This window comes from Pholis gunnellus (assembly GCF_910591455.1).
Source record: "Pholis gunnellus genome assembly, chromosome: 18".
Taxonomy (NCBI): domain Eukaryota; kingdom Metazoa; phylum Chordata; class Actinopteri; order Perciformes; family Pholidae; genus Pholis; species Pholis gunnellus.
The window spans coordinates 15,237,786-15,255,794 of NC_136545.1; the positions used below are offsets into that span (position 1 = coordinate 15,237,786).

The 18,009-nt window shown below is 42.2% G+C and overlaps 1 protein-coding gene across 1 annotated transcript in view; it reads right to left on the minus strand.

The window, feature by feature from the left end:
* hcn1 (hyperpolarization activated cyclic nucleotide-gated potassium channel 1) overlaps positions 1–18,009 on the minus strand; it is a gene marked incomplete at both ends in the record, with an annotated part of 59,957 nt that overhangs the window by 32,437 nt on the left and 9,511 nt on the right. Inside the window, one exon of the mRNA XM_079179676.1 lies at positions 135–296. Within this exon, the coding sequence (XP_079035802.1) occupies positions 135–296 (162 nt within the window). The remainder of the gene's footprint in view (positions 1–134; positions 297–18,009) is intronic.

The following is an 18,009-nucleotide window of genomic DNA, read 5'->3' on the forward strand; positions in this document are numbered from 1 at the left end:
AACCACGCCTGTTATTTCCATGTCTTGTACATGAGTGCGGCGTTAGCCTCAGTCTTTAGCACAATAGCATGTACTGTATGTAGCCATGAAATGCCAAAAATAACAAACAAAAGAGAAGAGTGTGTAATACTTACAACCATACCGTTTAGGGACACCCAGCAGTCAGGGGGGAAGTCTTGGAGGAGAGGCACCAGATACTGGAGGCAGCCATCCCAGTGACACAGAAGCAGCATCATCCCTATCAAATTAAATATTCTTACCACTGCACTAGCCAGGTCATAGGTCATATGGAAAATCTGCCAAAGAGAGAGAAAGAAAGAAGGAGAGAGGTCTCAGTTAGGCATCTTTAATGTCTCCATCTTTGTTGTCTGAAAATGTACATTCAAATTCAAAGTACATATACAGGAAGCAGGCAACGCAGACAGACGGTGGTCCTGATTTAGATCTGTTAGTGTCCCTGAAACATCACATGCATTGGTATTTCAGAGATACAAAAAAGATTTTTTTCTTTTCAAAAGATTAAAAAGATACTTAAAACGTTCACAAAAGTACAAAGTGACCTTTGAAGTGGAGGGCATGGTGTGTCTGTGTGGCCACCAGAGAATTTGGTCGCCGCCAATGTGTGTGTGTGTGTGCATCTCACAAAGCTGCATTATTCAACATGGCTGCTTTCCAAAACAAACTGAGCAATGAGGGAAATACACACGTACAGCACAGAGAAGGTAATGATGAGCGAGTGAAGGGAATGAAATACTGAACGATAAAGGGAGTGCACACACCTGGAATAATCTGCCGGGGCGTGTGTTTAAATACCATGACTGCTGGTGTGGTTATTCCATCAGAGCGGGACATTTCAGAATAGAAAGCCATCAGCAGGGTGAGTAAGCATATGTGTAATGTGAGGCGGCTTCATTCACGTTCGATCTGGGCGAAGAGAATTGACTCACGCCCGGTTGGCTGTAGCACTAATTCAGAGTTTCTCATTAGCGTGAGAAACCCATTACTTCTTTCCAGGTTAGTTATTCCATAATCACCCTGACACTGAAGCTCAATTTCTCCTTCTAAAAAAAGTTAAATATGGAAGAAAAAAAAAAGATTGCTGATTTCTGGTTGGTGGGTTTTGCATAATAAACCTGCGCAATTTGTTGAATGGAAGACTTCAAGTAATAAGTATCTATTTTTAAGTTTATGGCTCTCCAATCTCTGTAAACTGCTCATTCTACCTCATAACTAGTAGAATCATAACAGTAATGGCAATTTAATTGGGCCTCAGGGTATGTTTTCCTACACTTGTGGTAAAAAGTTAGAAGAGTTTTAAAGTTGTGAATTAAAAAAAAGAATCTAGTTATGGAAGTAATAGAGCGGTAAAGCAGGTTACACAATATGCGCCTGTGTTCTGTCTATGTTCATCTATTTTCAATCTATTCAAATGAATAAGAGCAGTACTTTGTTATATCAGTTCTATTTTCTAATAAAGTATATTTTACTCTATATCTAACTGCAGTTACAATCTTTATTTTAGTGTTGGCTGCCTTTTATGCTCCTCAGTTCTATTTCTGGCTGATATATACTTCAGAATCTGGAAAAAAATACTGTCCACTTTTGACCAAATTGCAAGGACTACTTACTTCCTCCTCTCATAGAGTGCAATCACTCCAGAACAGAAAGAGAGCCTGAGCATGAAATTCATGTTTTACTGACATGTAATCTGTAACCCCCCCCCCCCCCCCCCCCTAAATCCAGGTGCTTTAAAAGCTCTTTGAATCTGCATCTCTCCACGCCGGTCTATTGTGTCTGTCCTCTGACCTTTCTGCACAAAGGACTGTGTCCACACACAGAACAGATGAGAGAACAAGAGGCTGAGCTGATGCTCAGATCCCTCTATGGTTCAACTCAACCACAGGGAGATACAGTGCACTGCCCTCACGGGCTAAAATTAGCCACTAGCTTACAGGACGGCTGTCTCGATGCACCCAACATCTCTTCTGCTGCCTACATCTTTATTCTTAATATAGCAGAACTCTCTCTCTCCCTCTGTTGGGTGTGTGTGTCTTCACATTCATTATAGTTTGGTGACATAATAGGAAAGAACAGGCTCAGGGCAAGACAAAGAGAGCAACGGGGGAGAGAAAAACAAAGACAGAGAGGTGACTAATAAAGGTATACTTTCTTGGATGAGACCGGTAAACAGGAAGTAGCTCTTTGGGCCCCCTTTGAATTGCAAATGATTCACACCAGGCAGAAATCAAAAAAGGTCGACTGACTAACTAACGCATAATCAAAAAACACAACAAAAGAGACTCTGAAATAAAGGGGGGGGGATAAGGGGGTAAGGGGATAAGGTGACGTGTGCGAAGGTTGTGGTGAGGTTTAGATTCCCAGGCACCATTTCACTTTGCCGGGGAGCCTCTGCAACCTCTGGGTCACGCTGAGTCACCGAGGGCAGAGAGGAAACATGTAGAAACTCATTAACTTTGTTTGGGTTTGTATTTCATTGGGCACCCGGCATGAAAAGTCTGCTAGTGGCAGCAGGTAGCCACAAGGTATTAGTCTATTAATACAGGTCTTAATAATAGAGGCTCCCGGTGTAGAGCACTGGTCGGGTCACAGGATTATACAGGATGACCTTCTTTGTGAAGCAGGGTGGATACATGGGGGTGAATTTAAACTATTTGAAGCTGTTATGTGCTGCAGTTTTTACCCCACTGCTGAAATAACACTCAATTAGGACAAAAACTGTGTCTCCAACACGTCATTTGTAATATTTCAAAGAATATAACGAATATGTGACACTCTTATGAGCAGACTGCATCTTTCTTACGCTAATCAATCGCACAGTGAGGATAGAAACAAGAAGGTTAGACAAGGTGTTCAGGAGTGAGGTTTCAGAGGACCCAGGTAGTGGAGAGCGGGTCCTATGTCATGCTCAGGATATGTCTCAGAACTAAAGACGCTCAAAAACAGACGGAGTGTTTATAAGTTGCGCTGACCGAGTCTTTCTGTGTGGCACACAATGTAGATGGAGAGGATTTAAATATAGGCCTGCCTCTGTTTTGTTTAATACAAAAGCCCCACAGCACTGACGATATCTGATCCTTTTTGCTCCCAAGTAAAAGAAACGTCTGAGGAAGTTACTTAAAACTAGCTAGCAACTTATAAACTAATAGCTTGAATGAAGTCAACTTCTGAACTCTGGCCCTGGAAATACACTGCAACTTACACTTATTTACATGATTAATTCATTCCAAGGTGTCATCTTCAAATAGTTTGTTTTGTATGACCAAAAGTCCAGAATCCAAATAGATTGAATTGACAATGATATAAAACAGAGAACAGGCAGTTAATCCTCACAATTTGTTGAAGGGGTTGCAGTATTGGTTGCAGTACCAGTCCGTCATACTCTCCCTGAGTTTGGTTGCCTCTCTTGACTGTTTTTGAGAAGATGTGAGCAAAGCTGCTCTGCAAAAGCAGCATTAGCACAAGCTTACACTGTATTCTGCCGTGCAGGACCCTGCTTCCTTTTGCAGCTCGGTGGTCGGATGGTGTGGTTGTGCTGTTCCTTCGTCAATTTATTGATTTGATTTAGTAACTGTCACCCTCTTGTTGTGTTCATCCACTTATTTTCAAAGCCTAGCTTGTATGATCCGACATCTCTATTTCCTCGGTGCAGTGTTTGTGAATTTGCACGATTGTGTCCGTGTGCCACAGGGTGACAGGGGTCTTGTGAAATCTTTAACCACCTGCTCACATTATAATTACACAGGAATTTCAGAACAACGTCCCTAAAGTTAGGCACGACAATTGACCAAGCCTTGCGTCCACCCGAACGTTTCTCCGCCACTATAAGCTCTCATTAACTGCATGACAAGACGAAATAGGTAGCACTGACTGAGAGCCAAAAGCCATTACTCTTGGTTGGCATCGGCAAAATATAGGCTTAGAATTAAGTGCATTAAGCTTAAATTTGACCGGGGACAGGGCAGGGGCATAGGTCAGCATAATCCTCTAATACAGAAGAGCCGAACAGCCAAGATGTGATGTGATAGCCACACAAGAGGTTACACGCTGGTCGTATCCAGCCAGCACGGCGCTCATTCACAATTTGGCACGTCCCCATCTTTTCATCGGGGCAGTACGGTAGAGTGGATGTCAACCTGTGAGGTGTGTTTACATTCACAAATACACTTCTATGAACTGGTTTTTATAATACCGTGGCGAAACAAAACTTAGTCCGGTGGTCCGACATGCGTCTCACCTAAACTTTTGTCATGCATGTACTTTTGAATGTGATATATGCAGCGAAAAAGAGCACGCAGGAGAATTACTCATCGTCAAGCAGTGGGCCTTGAACACGCAATTAGAAAGTGTTCTTTATGCATCTTCAAATTGGACATGAGTGACCTCTGTTTGAGGTTACTGAGGATTAGCGAGCGACTAATTTCAGGGGATTAAAGCCACCACTGGCTATTACATTGAGGGATGACAAAACTGCTTCCAGGCAAATCTGGAATTCTCCTGCTTAACATCGTCTTGCAAATCTCCTTTTGGATCTCTCTTGGTGTTGCTTAATCACAAAATTACAGTGGAACTTGGATTTTATAAAATCATATTATCATGTAATGGGAATTCACTGGGATTTAGCAAGTCTCACGTTTTCCTCCTTCGTCTTCTGTATAGCAGAAAAGCTGTTGCCATTAAAAAGTTGATTTCTAAAAAAAAAAAAAACTTAAAAACTCCCGAAGACAAAGTCCTAGCAGATAAAGCTGGATATGGAACATTTTATACACACTGGGAAAAAGACTTCCTGTGCCGTTTTCTCCCCTGAAGAAAAGCAGCTTGCTGGAAATAATTACAGTGCACATGCCTGTAACGCCCGATGCACAACCATGTTCATATAAGTATAGCTCAGCGATATATAGACTTGAGTTGGCGTTATTTCAGTGCCTCAGGCTGCATGCTGTATACTGTGAGAAGCTAATCAGTCTGCAAATCTGTCTACAATGCAGACTAGAATAGACCAGACTACAGATGGAGAGCAGAGAAGATGGAACATCTTTTCAGCAACTTGATACACAAAACTAGTCTACGAGCCACACTGCCGCTGTGTGAAAACTGTTGTTTCTCTGCAGAAAAAAAGCTCTGGATCTGCAGCAGTAGCACATAGTACATTTAGGTAATGAGGATCCAAGAGTAATTTGTAGCCAGAGACTTAATTAAAAGGCAGTTGGTGATCAATGGGATCTTTAAAAAGGCAGAAAACAAGTAGTGAGCTATTAATGTAACAGGGGACCGGTCATTATTTCTTTACTGCATACACTTCTGCTGCCCATGCACAGTGAAGCATGAGTAAGTAAAAGAAGTAATGAGAAATAAACAGGCCACTTTCAGAGTGTACTATTTTGATGTTAATATGAACTACTTTATATACTGCCTAATCTGTGGTAATGAAGTAAGAAAAAGGTATATTTCCCTCTAAAATTAAGTGGAATAGATTTATAAAGTAGCATGAAATGGACATGCATAAATAAAGTATAAATACCTAAAAGACTCAGCTTTGTTCCTCACGGTATTGATTTAGTTGACATAAGTACAAAACATTTCTTTAACATGCCGCTTTTCACACAGACCCCGGCCATCCCACTCATTCATCTTGTTTATTTGGATCCATTTAAAAGTTGCTGCGACCTGTTTGTTCAACATCTCAGCAGCTCACCGACATTCATTTGACAAGCACTCAAATTCAGAGCATTTCTTGCAAAGACCATAAAACATACACCGCCACTAATGAGCCTCAAAGAATAGAGTCGAAGCGATGACACCTCACATTACACCGAAATCTTATTGCACCGAAGTGTCATTTAATATCCAGCCCGCAAAACAAATGTATGAATAAAAGGTGAGGTGTTGCAGAGTAGGGTATGGTGATACTGTTCTTTACTGGATTGGCCCACACCAACCATCAATCAATGCATCCGCTTAACTGGGGAAAGTCAGCCCTTGGTCATGTGTCGATCACAAGTTCAAATAAAGACTCCTTCCGCCCCAAGTAGCTCTTTCCTGCGGGAGTTCATCCGCTCCGTTCTCCACCGTTTCTGGGTCCGTCAGCAGTATTCTCCGGTTCTTCCACTAATCACATCACACTGTACTGCGAGCGTAGCTGCCTTGCCCGCTGTCTCACCCGCTCTGCGTCTATTTCGGTCGTGTGAGCGTGATAACCTCAACACTACTGTTCTGCCTTAATCTGCGCTCAGCCATTCAGAGCTGCATTGGCGGAGGCAGCATGCTCTGGGGCAGAAGCTCGCACAGCTACAGGGGTCACGTTTATGTGGGGTTTTTGCATGGAATTCATCGGTGGATTGTGTAACAACACTGCGTCTCCTCTATCAGTATTTATATATTGTGACCTACACAGCGTGCTAAGCCTTCATTTCATTTTTTAAACAAAATAATGTTCCCACATGGGGATTAATGTATGCGGTTAATTCATGCACGTTCTTTAGAAATGTCTTTCAATGCTTATAAAAGTCAGCTCTATGCGAGGAACGGCTCAGTGTGCATCGGGGGAACAAGCTAATGTATTCACGGCTGAGGAGGAGTTTGAATGTTCTATTGATTTGTACCTGTAACCTGAGCAGCGGTAACAAAGCATCAACATCAGCTAAGCTCTGAAATACATGTACACATGGCTAATAACTCCGAACACAAGCACCGATGCGTCGATAACCCATCATTCCGATGAGAACACTTCTGAGAAAAAAAGAAGAATATGTTGGGACATATTGTTCAAAAAACTTGCCAGTAGGCTCAACAACAACTGTTTCCAAACATGACCTATTTTCTCTCCAACTGTCTCGTTATGCAAGTCTGTTTCATCAGGACAGTTGGACTGAGGACACTCCTTTGATTCCTGGAATGATGTTGTCAGTCGGTCTATGATGGAGGAAAGCAGGAAAGGGGCGAGGAGCCGAGGTAACAGAGAGGCATGCTACATCGATCCAAGGCGCTGCTGCGCGCTATCCGAAAACAGAAACAGGTTAACTCTTGAATATATTCAGAAAGATACACAATAACAGTGTGTTTGAATTCAGCGACCTTCCAGTTTGAGAAGCCGTCATTAGAAAAAAGGCAGGCACTTTCATTGGATGAATCATACGTCAACCAGAAGAACGTGAACACAACTCTGACATATCGTCACCCTTTGAGTCGATATGGTGAACTTTCACATTTTTCAAATCATGCAGTTTTGGAGAAACTTCATCTTTGCTTTGGAGTTGTGTTTCTGGTCCCCTGATGAATGTTTGCTCTGTTTTTGGTCTCTACCATCTCCTGAGGAAAATATCTGTCTCTTAAGCAGAGAAATGCTCCACTTTGTTCACCGGCTATGTAGTCACCAACCGTGTGCGTCTCACGTTTGGTGAGAGCGGTGAGAGTGAAACCAAAACAGTAGTTATCAGACAGCGAAACAATGAGCTGAAACTCACTATAAAGCTCTGTTAAGATGAGGGGAGCTCCATAATTCTCTGTAGGTTCATCACTATGAGTTACCCCTTTCATATTATGCTAAGCTAAGCTAATTGACTCCCGGCTCTCGCTCAATATGTAACACATACACATAAAAGGTACATCGAACTACTCATCTAACTCTGTTTCTGGAAATACACTTTACATTTCATTTTGGACTTTTAAAGAGTTCAAGTATCAACATTTGAAATGTGTTGTACTGCTTGTGGACATTATTCTTTTTTTTAATTTCAAACAGGCTTAATTTACAAGCAATTTGTAAACGATTTACAAAAGAATATACTGCAGGAAGGCAAGCGAGATGCAGTTTTCTAAATGTCACAGAGGAGTGTAAGGAGGTAGGGCGAGTGTTGTAGCCGGAGTTGTGGTTGCGCTAAGAAGGCAGTCAGGGAAGATTAGCGCCCATGTGAGAGCAGCTGAGGGATTTGCCTGGATTGCACAGGGTGACCTGCTGTGTCCAGGCAAACATCGGCAAGATGGACCTTCCTGCCACATTTTACAGCGAGGGCTCACCCCAAATACGGAGATGGCCTCATAGATGTTAGGCTCTGATAGAAGCCATGTTTCTTCTTAGCATAATGTGGAAAAAAAAAAAAAAAAAACCTGTACAATCAGCAAAACATTAATTGCTATACAACGGTAGCAATGTAATACTGTAAATACACAGCCATATGGGGCTGGTAGGATATTATGAGCAGTCATGTAACCCAGAGTGGAGAGACAACGCATTATCTAGTCTCACATACCTCTGACTCTGTTGGCTGGAGCATCATGAGTAGCCACACTTGATACGCTGCATCTAATCCGTGCCGTTGTCACAAATGGACATCCATAACAACACTTCCCTATGACGTAACAACAGCTCATCGCTATACGAGACAATACAAATTGTTCACATTAACAGCTAGACTTCCAAAGATGAGCACAGCTGCTGTTACGACAGATGGATTAAGGGTGCTTCGGTAAATCCATCCGCTACAACATTAACTCTTGGGAAGTGAGAGTAGACGAACCCCTAAGTGCTTCACTGGTTACAAATTAATTATTTTTTCACAAGACATCATTACAGGGATATGCCTGCCATGATGCTCCCCTGTAAGTAACCAAGGGATCATTACGTGCCTCATGGAGAGTCAGTCAAGCGTGGAGAGTCTATAGTACGCAGATCATAAGAGCTTTTCTCAGCTAACTACCAGGGATCACCAATGTGTCGGTTTCCTTCCCAACATACCTCACACACACACACACACACACAGCAACCAGCAACAACAGCCCAGCGCACAGAAATAACCAGAGATTAGCCTAATCGCCCCACTTATCACTTCAGCCCCCTCCCAAGACTATATCTGTCATCTGTCTGCTTACTGTACTGTGCACACCATGCAGAAGGCAACTTGTGTTCGCGGGGGGATATCCCAAGTGGATGGACGGATCATCAAAGCCGCTTTCTTTTCGCTTACTGTTTTTTTTTTTTTTTACTCAGCACTCTCTGGAGAAGGTTAATACAAATCCTGAAATTTATATTTTTGCTGAATATCAAAATAATATAGTTTAAAATAAGCAGCAGAGGTTGATTTAGTTTGACTGCTGTGGGGCTGCTGAAACAGTTATATGGCAGTGCGTCAGTCGCTTACTACTCTGATTCAGTCATTTGTATCACATAAGACCTGGTTCCATTTACCTTTTAGAGAATATTCATGATTTAAAAACTATTATAACTATACTTAACTATTACTAAGATGATTCGTTCTTCTTCTCAGTCCGCCTATCGGTGTCACTGCCTGTCTGTCGTTACTGTGCGGACACGTCTGTTTATATCTTGTATCAAATAACGGGCCGAACTGAGAGACAGACTGACAGTGACGGTACAAGAGATGAGAGCACAGAGACAGAGATATAGAGGTACTCCCAGTGGAGGAGTTTACATTTCAAATGTCATACGTCAGCTTCCAGTGACAGTATGACACAAAGTGATCTTTTTTATTGAATCACATAGATGTATTCATTTACTTTAACTTCCTCAGCATACAGGACGGGCATACAGCATGTCTCTTAGGCCTCAGTTTTGTAATTGAAGCTACAACAGCAGAGTTTAGCACATCGGCAAAAAGACATTTTTCATTAACAATATGCGTCAAGTTCTATCTAGTATCAAGTATAATAGTTATGTATGTCTCGACAAACGTTGAATCAGCAGATTTAAAATATGTTTGACTGCTAGAGGCGTGTAAACGATAAAAAAAGGATGTATATTGAGGTGGACATGGTTTGGTTAATGTAAATTTGTCGCTGTCCAAATCATGCATCTCCAAAAATGTCAACTTTTTCATGAAATAATCAGCTCTGTGAAAGAAATTTTGTGAAAGAGTATTTTTTATTTTATTTTTTTAAGACATAGGAGAAAAAAAATGGAGCTTTACTGGATCCTTCAACAAAATGACCCAACATGGACACATCAAAGAGATTTATTTATTTATTTTAAGCTTGAAACATATGGATGCTGACAAAGTAGCCTATTTTTAACCTATATTTCCGCTCACTCGAATGCTTTCTCGTCTCCCTCGTTTGATCTTTTCATGAAGGCATCTACAAGACGCACTTTTTGAGTGAATGTGTGGTGCATCCAATATTTGATATATCAAGAGCAACGCCTGCACACCTCCCCCAATCCACACGTTCATTCAGTTCACCAATACGTTTGAATATAACAGTGTATTGGAGCTGCTGTGCAGGCAACACTGTTGACATAATAGTTTTATCATCACTTATTGATAGTGTGCGTAAAACGACTTCCAGTCTCTGATTTGACCAAAACAGACATAAAGCCTAGCTGTGTCAGTATAATCAGTGTATTTCAAGCTACTACTTTTCGCGGTACTTAAACACCATGGTTCTGACAATTAACTCTGTCGTCTAAAACATATGGTCAAGCAATTAACACTCCCTACCGCAGTTAACAAGACCAACTACAGCAACAGAAGGAGCGCTGAGTGGCTTGGCAAGAGGAAAATGGGTTAAATCTACAGGGGATGAGGAGGAGTCTTCCTTCCAGGCGGTGGAGTCTGGGATTTTCCACCCCGCGGGCCAAGAGCGAGCTTCCCTCAGAGAGCTGAGCAAGAACACGATTCAAGGCACATTATGTTCATCGTCAGAGAGCCGTGTCTTAAAACAGAGACGACAACAACGCAGACAGCACGAGAGAGGGGAAAAAGCATTGTCTCTCATTTTTGTCTGCGAGACAAAATTGGACTGGAGGAGTCCATTAGGCTGCTGTTGTGTGTGCGTGTGTGTGTGTGTGTGTGTGTGTGTGTGTGTGTGTGTGTGTGTGTGTGTGTGTGTGTGTGTGTGTGTGTGTGTGTGTGTGTGTGTGTGTGTGTGTGTCAGGGTGAAAAGACAGCAATGGACGGAGGCTGTTGGTTTCACTTGTCTTTCCAATGCAACTTTGGATGTACCAGATCGGAACTCAGCTGCGTTTGCAAATGTCCACACTTGACACGTGAATGCACCCTGCCTGGTCGGATAGTGGTTGGATAGATTTCGTGGTAAAAAGGAGTGGCTGTAAAACGGCGGATAAAGACATGTAATGTCCTTTTTCACAATAAAAATTCCCCCAATATTTTTGCTGCTTGCTCTTCTTCCTTGCAGTATTTGTGGAGTTGTTTTTATAGAAGGGATCCCATCTTGGAGCGTACAGACTTGCCGGTTAAGGCGTCCTATAAGAAAAGTTGCAGTGAATATACAAACGTAACCACGGTTAGAGAAGAAGGGAGATAATGCTCGTCTTTGGAAAAGATTAATCTTTAGGCCCAGCTGCACCCTCAACAAATGTGTAAATCTGAAAACAGTGCTAAATTAATATCTATGGGGGGGAAAGATAACGCACAATCTAAAGCTCAAATAAATCAACTAGAGCACGGTAACAGAAATGAAAAAGCACATTTTCTAAATCTTTAGGGTATTCTATCTTACACAAATTATCGCATTGACAAAATAGCAGATTCTTGTCCAGTGTGTTTACCAGTGATGCTGGTGCTGTGACACCGTGGGTGCCTAATTCACAGCGGAAGGCCCCCCCCCCCCACTCCTCACAGCATGTCAAATGTGCGACAGGCAGATTGTCACACATGAAGACATGTGACAGAACTCTTCAGCCCCCCCGCCGGCTGCAGCTCCCACACGAGGTACAACAAAAGGTCTGCTTCGACACACACTCGTGACACACAACAACCAACAGTATGGATCGAGCAACAGGTAAGAGAAACATGTCAACATTTTACATCTCTGTGGGGTCCTTTTCCATAATGTTATCAGACACAATCTGAGCCACTGAGCCACTAACAAGCACTTATAGCGGGGACATGCATCGACTGTGAGGACTCGCCCTGAGTGAATACATTACAGCTGACGGCTGAAGCATTTTTCACGCTCAATTCCAGATCAATTTAAAAAAATTGCTGTCCCCATTAGTAACTTAGACGCATAAACATGGGAAATAGCGTCCAGGTTGAAAAAAATCCAAACCGTCTTAACATGAAAATGCTAATTTCTTTGCTTTTTCCTTTATAGGGGGCTGCTGTTTTGAGACTTGCTCATCCAAATTGGATAAAGCATTCACAAACACAAACAACCACTATGGAGCTGGAAGGCTGATGAAAAATGCAAGAGTGAGGAAGAGGAAACAGTGAATTCACTGTTCCGTAGCCGATTGCCTAGTGGAACTGGACAGCACATTTGCTTCTATGTGTTTGTCCAATTATAGATACGAGTGCAGTGCCCGTTCAACACACGTCTGCTTCTTTTAAGGGGGGGGGGTAAGTCAGCAGACCAGTGGTTGAATTTGTCCATCAGGCTCAGAAAAAATAGATAATTATTAATAAAGTGTTGAGCATTAAAGAAATCTTTGGCATCCATTCCCAATATAATAATAATAATCTGTATTTATAAATGTATTAGTAAAATCTATTCAGTCATTCAACTTTTAAAGAGTCTTTTTCGATGGAGGGGCATGATCTGAAATACTGAACAAAACCCCCAGAATAAAAACAGCCAAAAGTCACTTCAAACGTTGGAGAAGCACCAGAGCAGAAGCAGGTGACCCAGACAGAAGCTCAGATCACAGCTGCATGCAGGACGTAGGTGGAACTGATATGATTGATGTCTCCCCAGACTCCCGCGTAAAAGTATCCTAATGCACACTAGAAATGTCTCATCAAAATATCACGGTGAATTGCATATCAAGTTTAGAGCAGCGGCAACATTTGCACCTTCTCAGTAAAAGTGGAGAAAATCTAATTAAACCGGTGTGTTCATTCATGCAATCTGTAGAGCTCCTTCCTTCCTTCTTTAATGAATACGCATACTAAATGAAACGTAAACTCCACCCCGTGACGCACAGGCTGCTGCCTCTGCTTGATAAATGACACGTACGTCTGCAGGCACAGGAAAGTTGTTCCTTTAGTGTCCTCAACACGCCCCCGAGTGAAACCAGACCTTTGTGTGCTTTGCAAAACAACGTTGAATGTCCCAGGTTCACCCTGTTGGGGACATTAAATATATCCAACCAGCTGTGCAGCCTCGGTGTGCCTCGTGCGGGGGCAGCAACACAGAATCTGGGCTAACCAACACCTGCTCTGAAGTTGCGACTTGTTCTGGGGTTGTTCAACTTTCCCAGCAGAGTTACTGTAAAGCAGATTTCTTGTCTTTCAAGGAGCGTTAAAACTGCACTTAGAAGATAATCTGATTCATTTGTGCTTTACGTTTAAGAGTTCAAATATTCATTTTGGCTCATTATTCTCATTTTTTTTAGTCTTTGCTGCAGTGAACCCACCCACATTGTCTTGGCAGATTGCTATTTACAGTCATTTCAGGAGGGGAAAAGATCGGTTATGCTAACAAGCTGCTATATGTCACCTCTAGGCTACAGGGTACGAAATATCCAGATGTCCACACACACATATTTAGACACGACACATTCCCGCAAAAAATCCCCAGCCTCGCACATCACATCACACCAGATCAAATCACATTACTTCACATCAAATCACATCACATAAGAGGAAACAGTTGTCAGTCAACAGCTCTGCTCCAACGCAGAGGAGAGAGTCCTGCAGCCGGTCTCCTCCTCACTACTGTATGTGTGTCCTACAACTAAATGCCATTTGAGAGAACATGGTAATGAGGCCAGGCTCCTTTTAGTTATCCTCCTATAAATGTCGTAGGCTGTAATCTGTGATGGATGCACCGTAGCCTTACAGATTCGTGTCGTCTTTGTGTGAGGTAGCGCTGCAATAACTGGGAGAAAATCGCATGTAGGTGCAGCCTTGAACAGAACTGAGGCAAAACGGAGAAAAATAAAAAAAACGCTACCGGGTCACATTTGTCGTCATTCCAATAACAAGCTGTAATTACAGAGAGAAAGAGGCTCAACACAGTGGAAAATCAATCAGGGTATAACGTAGTACAGGAATCACTATTGCTGCTGTGCGATACACACACGGATCAAATGTAACACACACTGCCCTCCGCTGTTTGTTTCTTCTCTTTCTCTCCATCTCCATCTGTCTTTCAAGCACTCCCTTTCAACCTGACGCATGACTCAGCACATCAAGATTCAGCACACCTTCTGTCTGGGTGCGTGTGTGTGTGTGTGTGCGTGTGTGTGTGTGCGTATGCACCTGTGTCCCTGCATGGGACCAGGGCGGAGGCCTGAAGGCACCCAGGACTTGGCGTATCCTGTTCAGAGACAGGTGAATGAAGTCCACAGGAGTCTATAAACCAAAGCCGCCTAATCTCCTTTTCACATCACACTATCTGTTTCTAAGGTGGCAAATTACAGTTCACAGTCGCTTAATCGTGATCTCCTTAGATGCCTGTGCTTTTTTTAGTTTTGTTTGTCTAAAATAACTGCTAATCTTTGACTTGCAACTTAAAGGCATCAACATGGGTATTTGCCAAAGAATAAATATACACACGAAGAAAGTAATCCTTACTCGTAGTCCCTATTATCAACCTTCCCCTGTGTTGTCACCATGATGTGAAATGTGATGAATGTCTCTAATTTCGTATCTCCCCTGTACATAAAGAGAAGCTATCTTTTTAAAAATGTATATTAAGAAACACCTTTGAAGTTCGGTCTTGGCTTTAATTCAACATGGCGATTAAAAAAAAAACGACCACAAGATGCTGTGAAAAGGTGCAGACAAACGTTCACACCTCCGCTGTCAGTCTGTTGACATGCTGTGTCTGAAGACAGGTCTGCTGTCGGACTGTCACGCAGTAGACTAGTGTGGGTTATTTCAGTGGCGGACAGATTTAGTCAGCGTAACGTAGCTTAAGTCTCCTCTCCTGCACAGTGAACTAGACACCCAGGCCATTTGGCTCACATTTTCCCTCCTTTCAGATCAATTTACCACCTGAGCTGTGAATCAACCCTGCACCTTTGCTTTGGACAAGGCATCCCTACAGACGCTATAATTAAACAGATTACTTGCAGATACTATCTATCTCTTGTAAAAAAGAAAAAAAAAAATATATATATATATATATATATAACAAACTAGTATCTTTTCCAGGCATTAGCGGTAAATTATCAGAACAATCTGATATTAAAGGAGTGATTCAGTCTCTCACATTGATGTTGATTTATCATGACATTCGATTGTTATGATGTTGACAAAGTGGAGCTGCACATGGGAGGCTAGTGCTTGCTACAGGCAGTTGCAATGTGCCTCACGCACATTCAGCTCATTTTCTCATAAAAAAAAAAGAAATGCTTGTTATTGCATGCCAGAGATTATGAAATAAACAAACAACGCTGATTCAGGGAAGCCACATCAAGACCGTGTGCCATGCATCTGATTGGCATGAGGCCCTTGAAAAACGACGCTTTAGGGCATATGTCTGTCACAAACCCGTCTCTGGTGGGGACATGATGGCATGAGATGATGACACGGTTTCATCACCACGAACACAGGGTGACATGCAAAGTAGAAAACGTGCACTCAGGAACTACACTGTATGCTTTATCAATGTAGTGGCTCGGCACTTTTGGGTAGGAATAATCATACGGTGAGTCTGGTGACGTCGCCTCATTTCCTGCTACTCTAGTATGTTTATACTGACTACAGGGGGTGTCAATCATTGTGTAACTCACCATGTGTGACAGTGTGCTAAAGCAGTATCAACATACAGTTGACTCTGCAAGCTGATCAGACAACATGTAGTGTGATACACCTCAATATCTGTTTAAATAAACAAGAAAGCAACCCACAAATTGGAGGGGAAATGTGTAAACATGCATCCACCGTATGCTATTCAATGTTTTATGAGTAGGTATTTCATAGTTATGGTTGAGTTAGGTTACAGTGTGTAATACAGTGGGGTTGGTTGAACACACACACACACACACACACATCATTAAAATGTAATCAGTGGCATTATTCCAATGCAGCATCACAGAGAGAGACAATAATTAAGTCCCAACAGAAGTCTTAGCAATTACTGATGACGCATCTGTGGAAAAATACTTGATCTAATAAAACAAATGGTAAAGTAGAATTCAAATCGATGTTGGTATTTTTGTCAGTTAAAAACACTGAGAATGTTTCGACTTAATTGGAATATATTGCACCTTATAAAGACCGTAGCACAGTAACAGAAATAGTGGCGCAGTGCTAGATAATAATACATTATCAAATGTGCTAATATTTACAATGAGACATAAATAAAGTCAAGTAATCCAGTTACTGTTGAGTTTTAAACCATCGTAGAGTAACAGATAAATTCTGCCCGGGGCCTCAGAAAAGGTTGCAAACCCTCCCTGGAGGGCTGGTGTGCTGCCACAAGCCCAACCTGAGCCCTATTGCTGGAGCTGGGATCTGGCAGGAGGCCTGGTGGCTGTGATGAGCCAGATGTGGCAATGGGAGCTGTGGGGATTCTCTACAGGGGCTTAAAAGTGCTTTTCCATAGTCTGCTTTTGCGTGTTTTTATTTATTACATAATGACACTAAATCAGCACTGGACGGTGTGGTACCTAAATCTATTCCTGGAAGATCTCTCCCAACATTTGCACGTATCTAAAGGTAACAGCAGAGGTTGGAGAAAAAAACAGCTGTTAAGGTCACTGGGATAATTATCTCTGTATCTGAGAGGACATGAAAGAATAAGAAAAACGTAAGGGAAGCAGGGTTAAATATGAACAGTAGCAGGGGGCAGAAATGCCCTTGAAAGAAGAATTAAAGATGAAAGGGCAAAAAATGCCACAGAGAACTGGTCTCATTATCTCATTGAGTTATTAAATACACAGCCCTTAAATATAATTCTTCTGTGTGCCACTATAAGTGAATTGCAGGAACCTATGGCGAGAGGATACATGCACACTCGGCGTACGCGTAGCAACATAAGCGTTTCATTTGAAGTCGTGCTTTTTGGCCACCTGATGCATACGAGTCCAGGCTTCACTGCTACGGTTACCGAAGCTCCACCACAGTCTCCACCCAACTCCTGAGGGCAAACTCTGTATAACTTTAAGTTGTTAAATGCTGCACTATTTTCACCTGTTAGTCGCTAACTTAGATTTTCTGTAGCTAAAAAGAAAAAGAAAATGTTACACAAAAACACGACTGTAAAAGAAATGTTTTCACCAAATGACCAAAATGCTTAAAATCAAAGAGGCAAAAACCACACGCCCTTGAAAAAGCATTTCCCTGGGCACATGATGTGACTGAGTCTACGTTTCTTATTTCTCTTTCCGGCGCATATACAAAGTGCCTAAAACACGTTCAGTGTAGCGTGAAGGTCTTCCACGTCTTTGAGTCGAGCTGTACACATACAATACAGTGAAAACATGCTGATGCCACTAAGAATCACTTCAGATGTGCAGTTGAAGTGATTACATGATCACAAGAGTTCCTTCCAGACGTGTAAACAGTGCACCGGCCTCCGTTTAGTTGTAGCTCGTTGAAATTGTGGCGTTTGAGTACAAAGCATATTTACTGCTCTGCGTGACCTTCACAGTGGATGCTGCAATTTCCCTAAGCACCGTGCGTTGCAATAATTATGTGTGAGCAAACAAATCAATAAGCGACGGAACAAACACACAGAGAAACATGCATAAATAGAAATAATAACATCTAGCAGGCTGAGGTCAGAGCCTGTATAACAAAAAATAGCTAATCTTCGATAGTACTAATGCTTATTCAAACTACTGCGTTGAATGTTGAATATAGCCCTTTTTTTGCCATCATTATTTTTCTGACTAATTGGTACGGCCAGATGGAGTCATCTACTACTCCTCTCTAATGAGTGACAATCGGAGTGAGTTGCTTAAATAAGATGCATCAGTTCCTTTGTGGGCACTAATACTGTTGCCACTCAGCCGTTACACTTGGACACCCAGCAGCCACTTCCCAGCACTACCGTCCGTAAGTAGGTTCCCGTTTCGACACAAGCCCTTTTAAACAAGGGAAAGTATTCACAGAGAAGATTGAG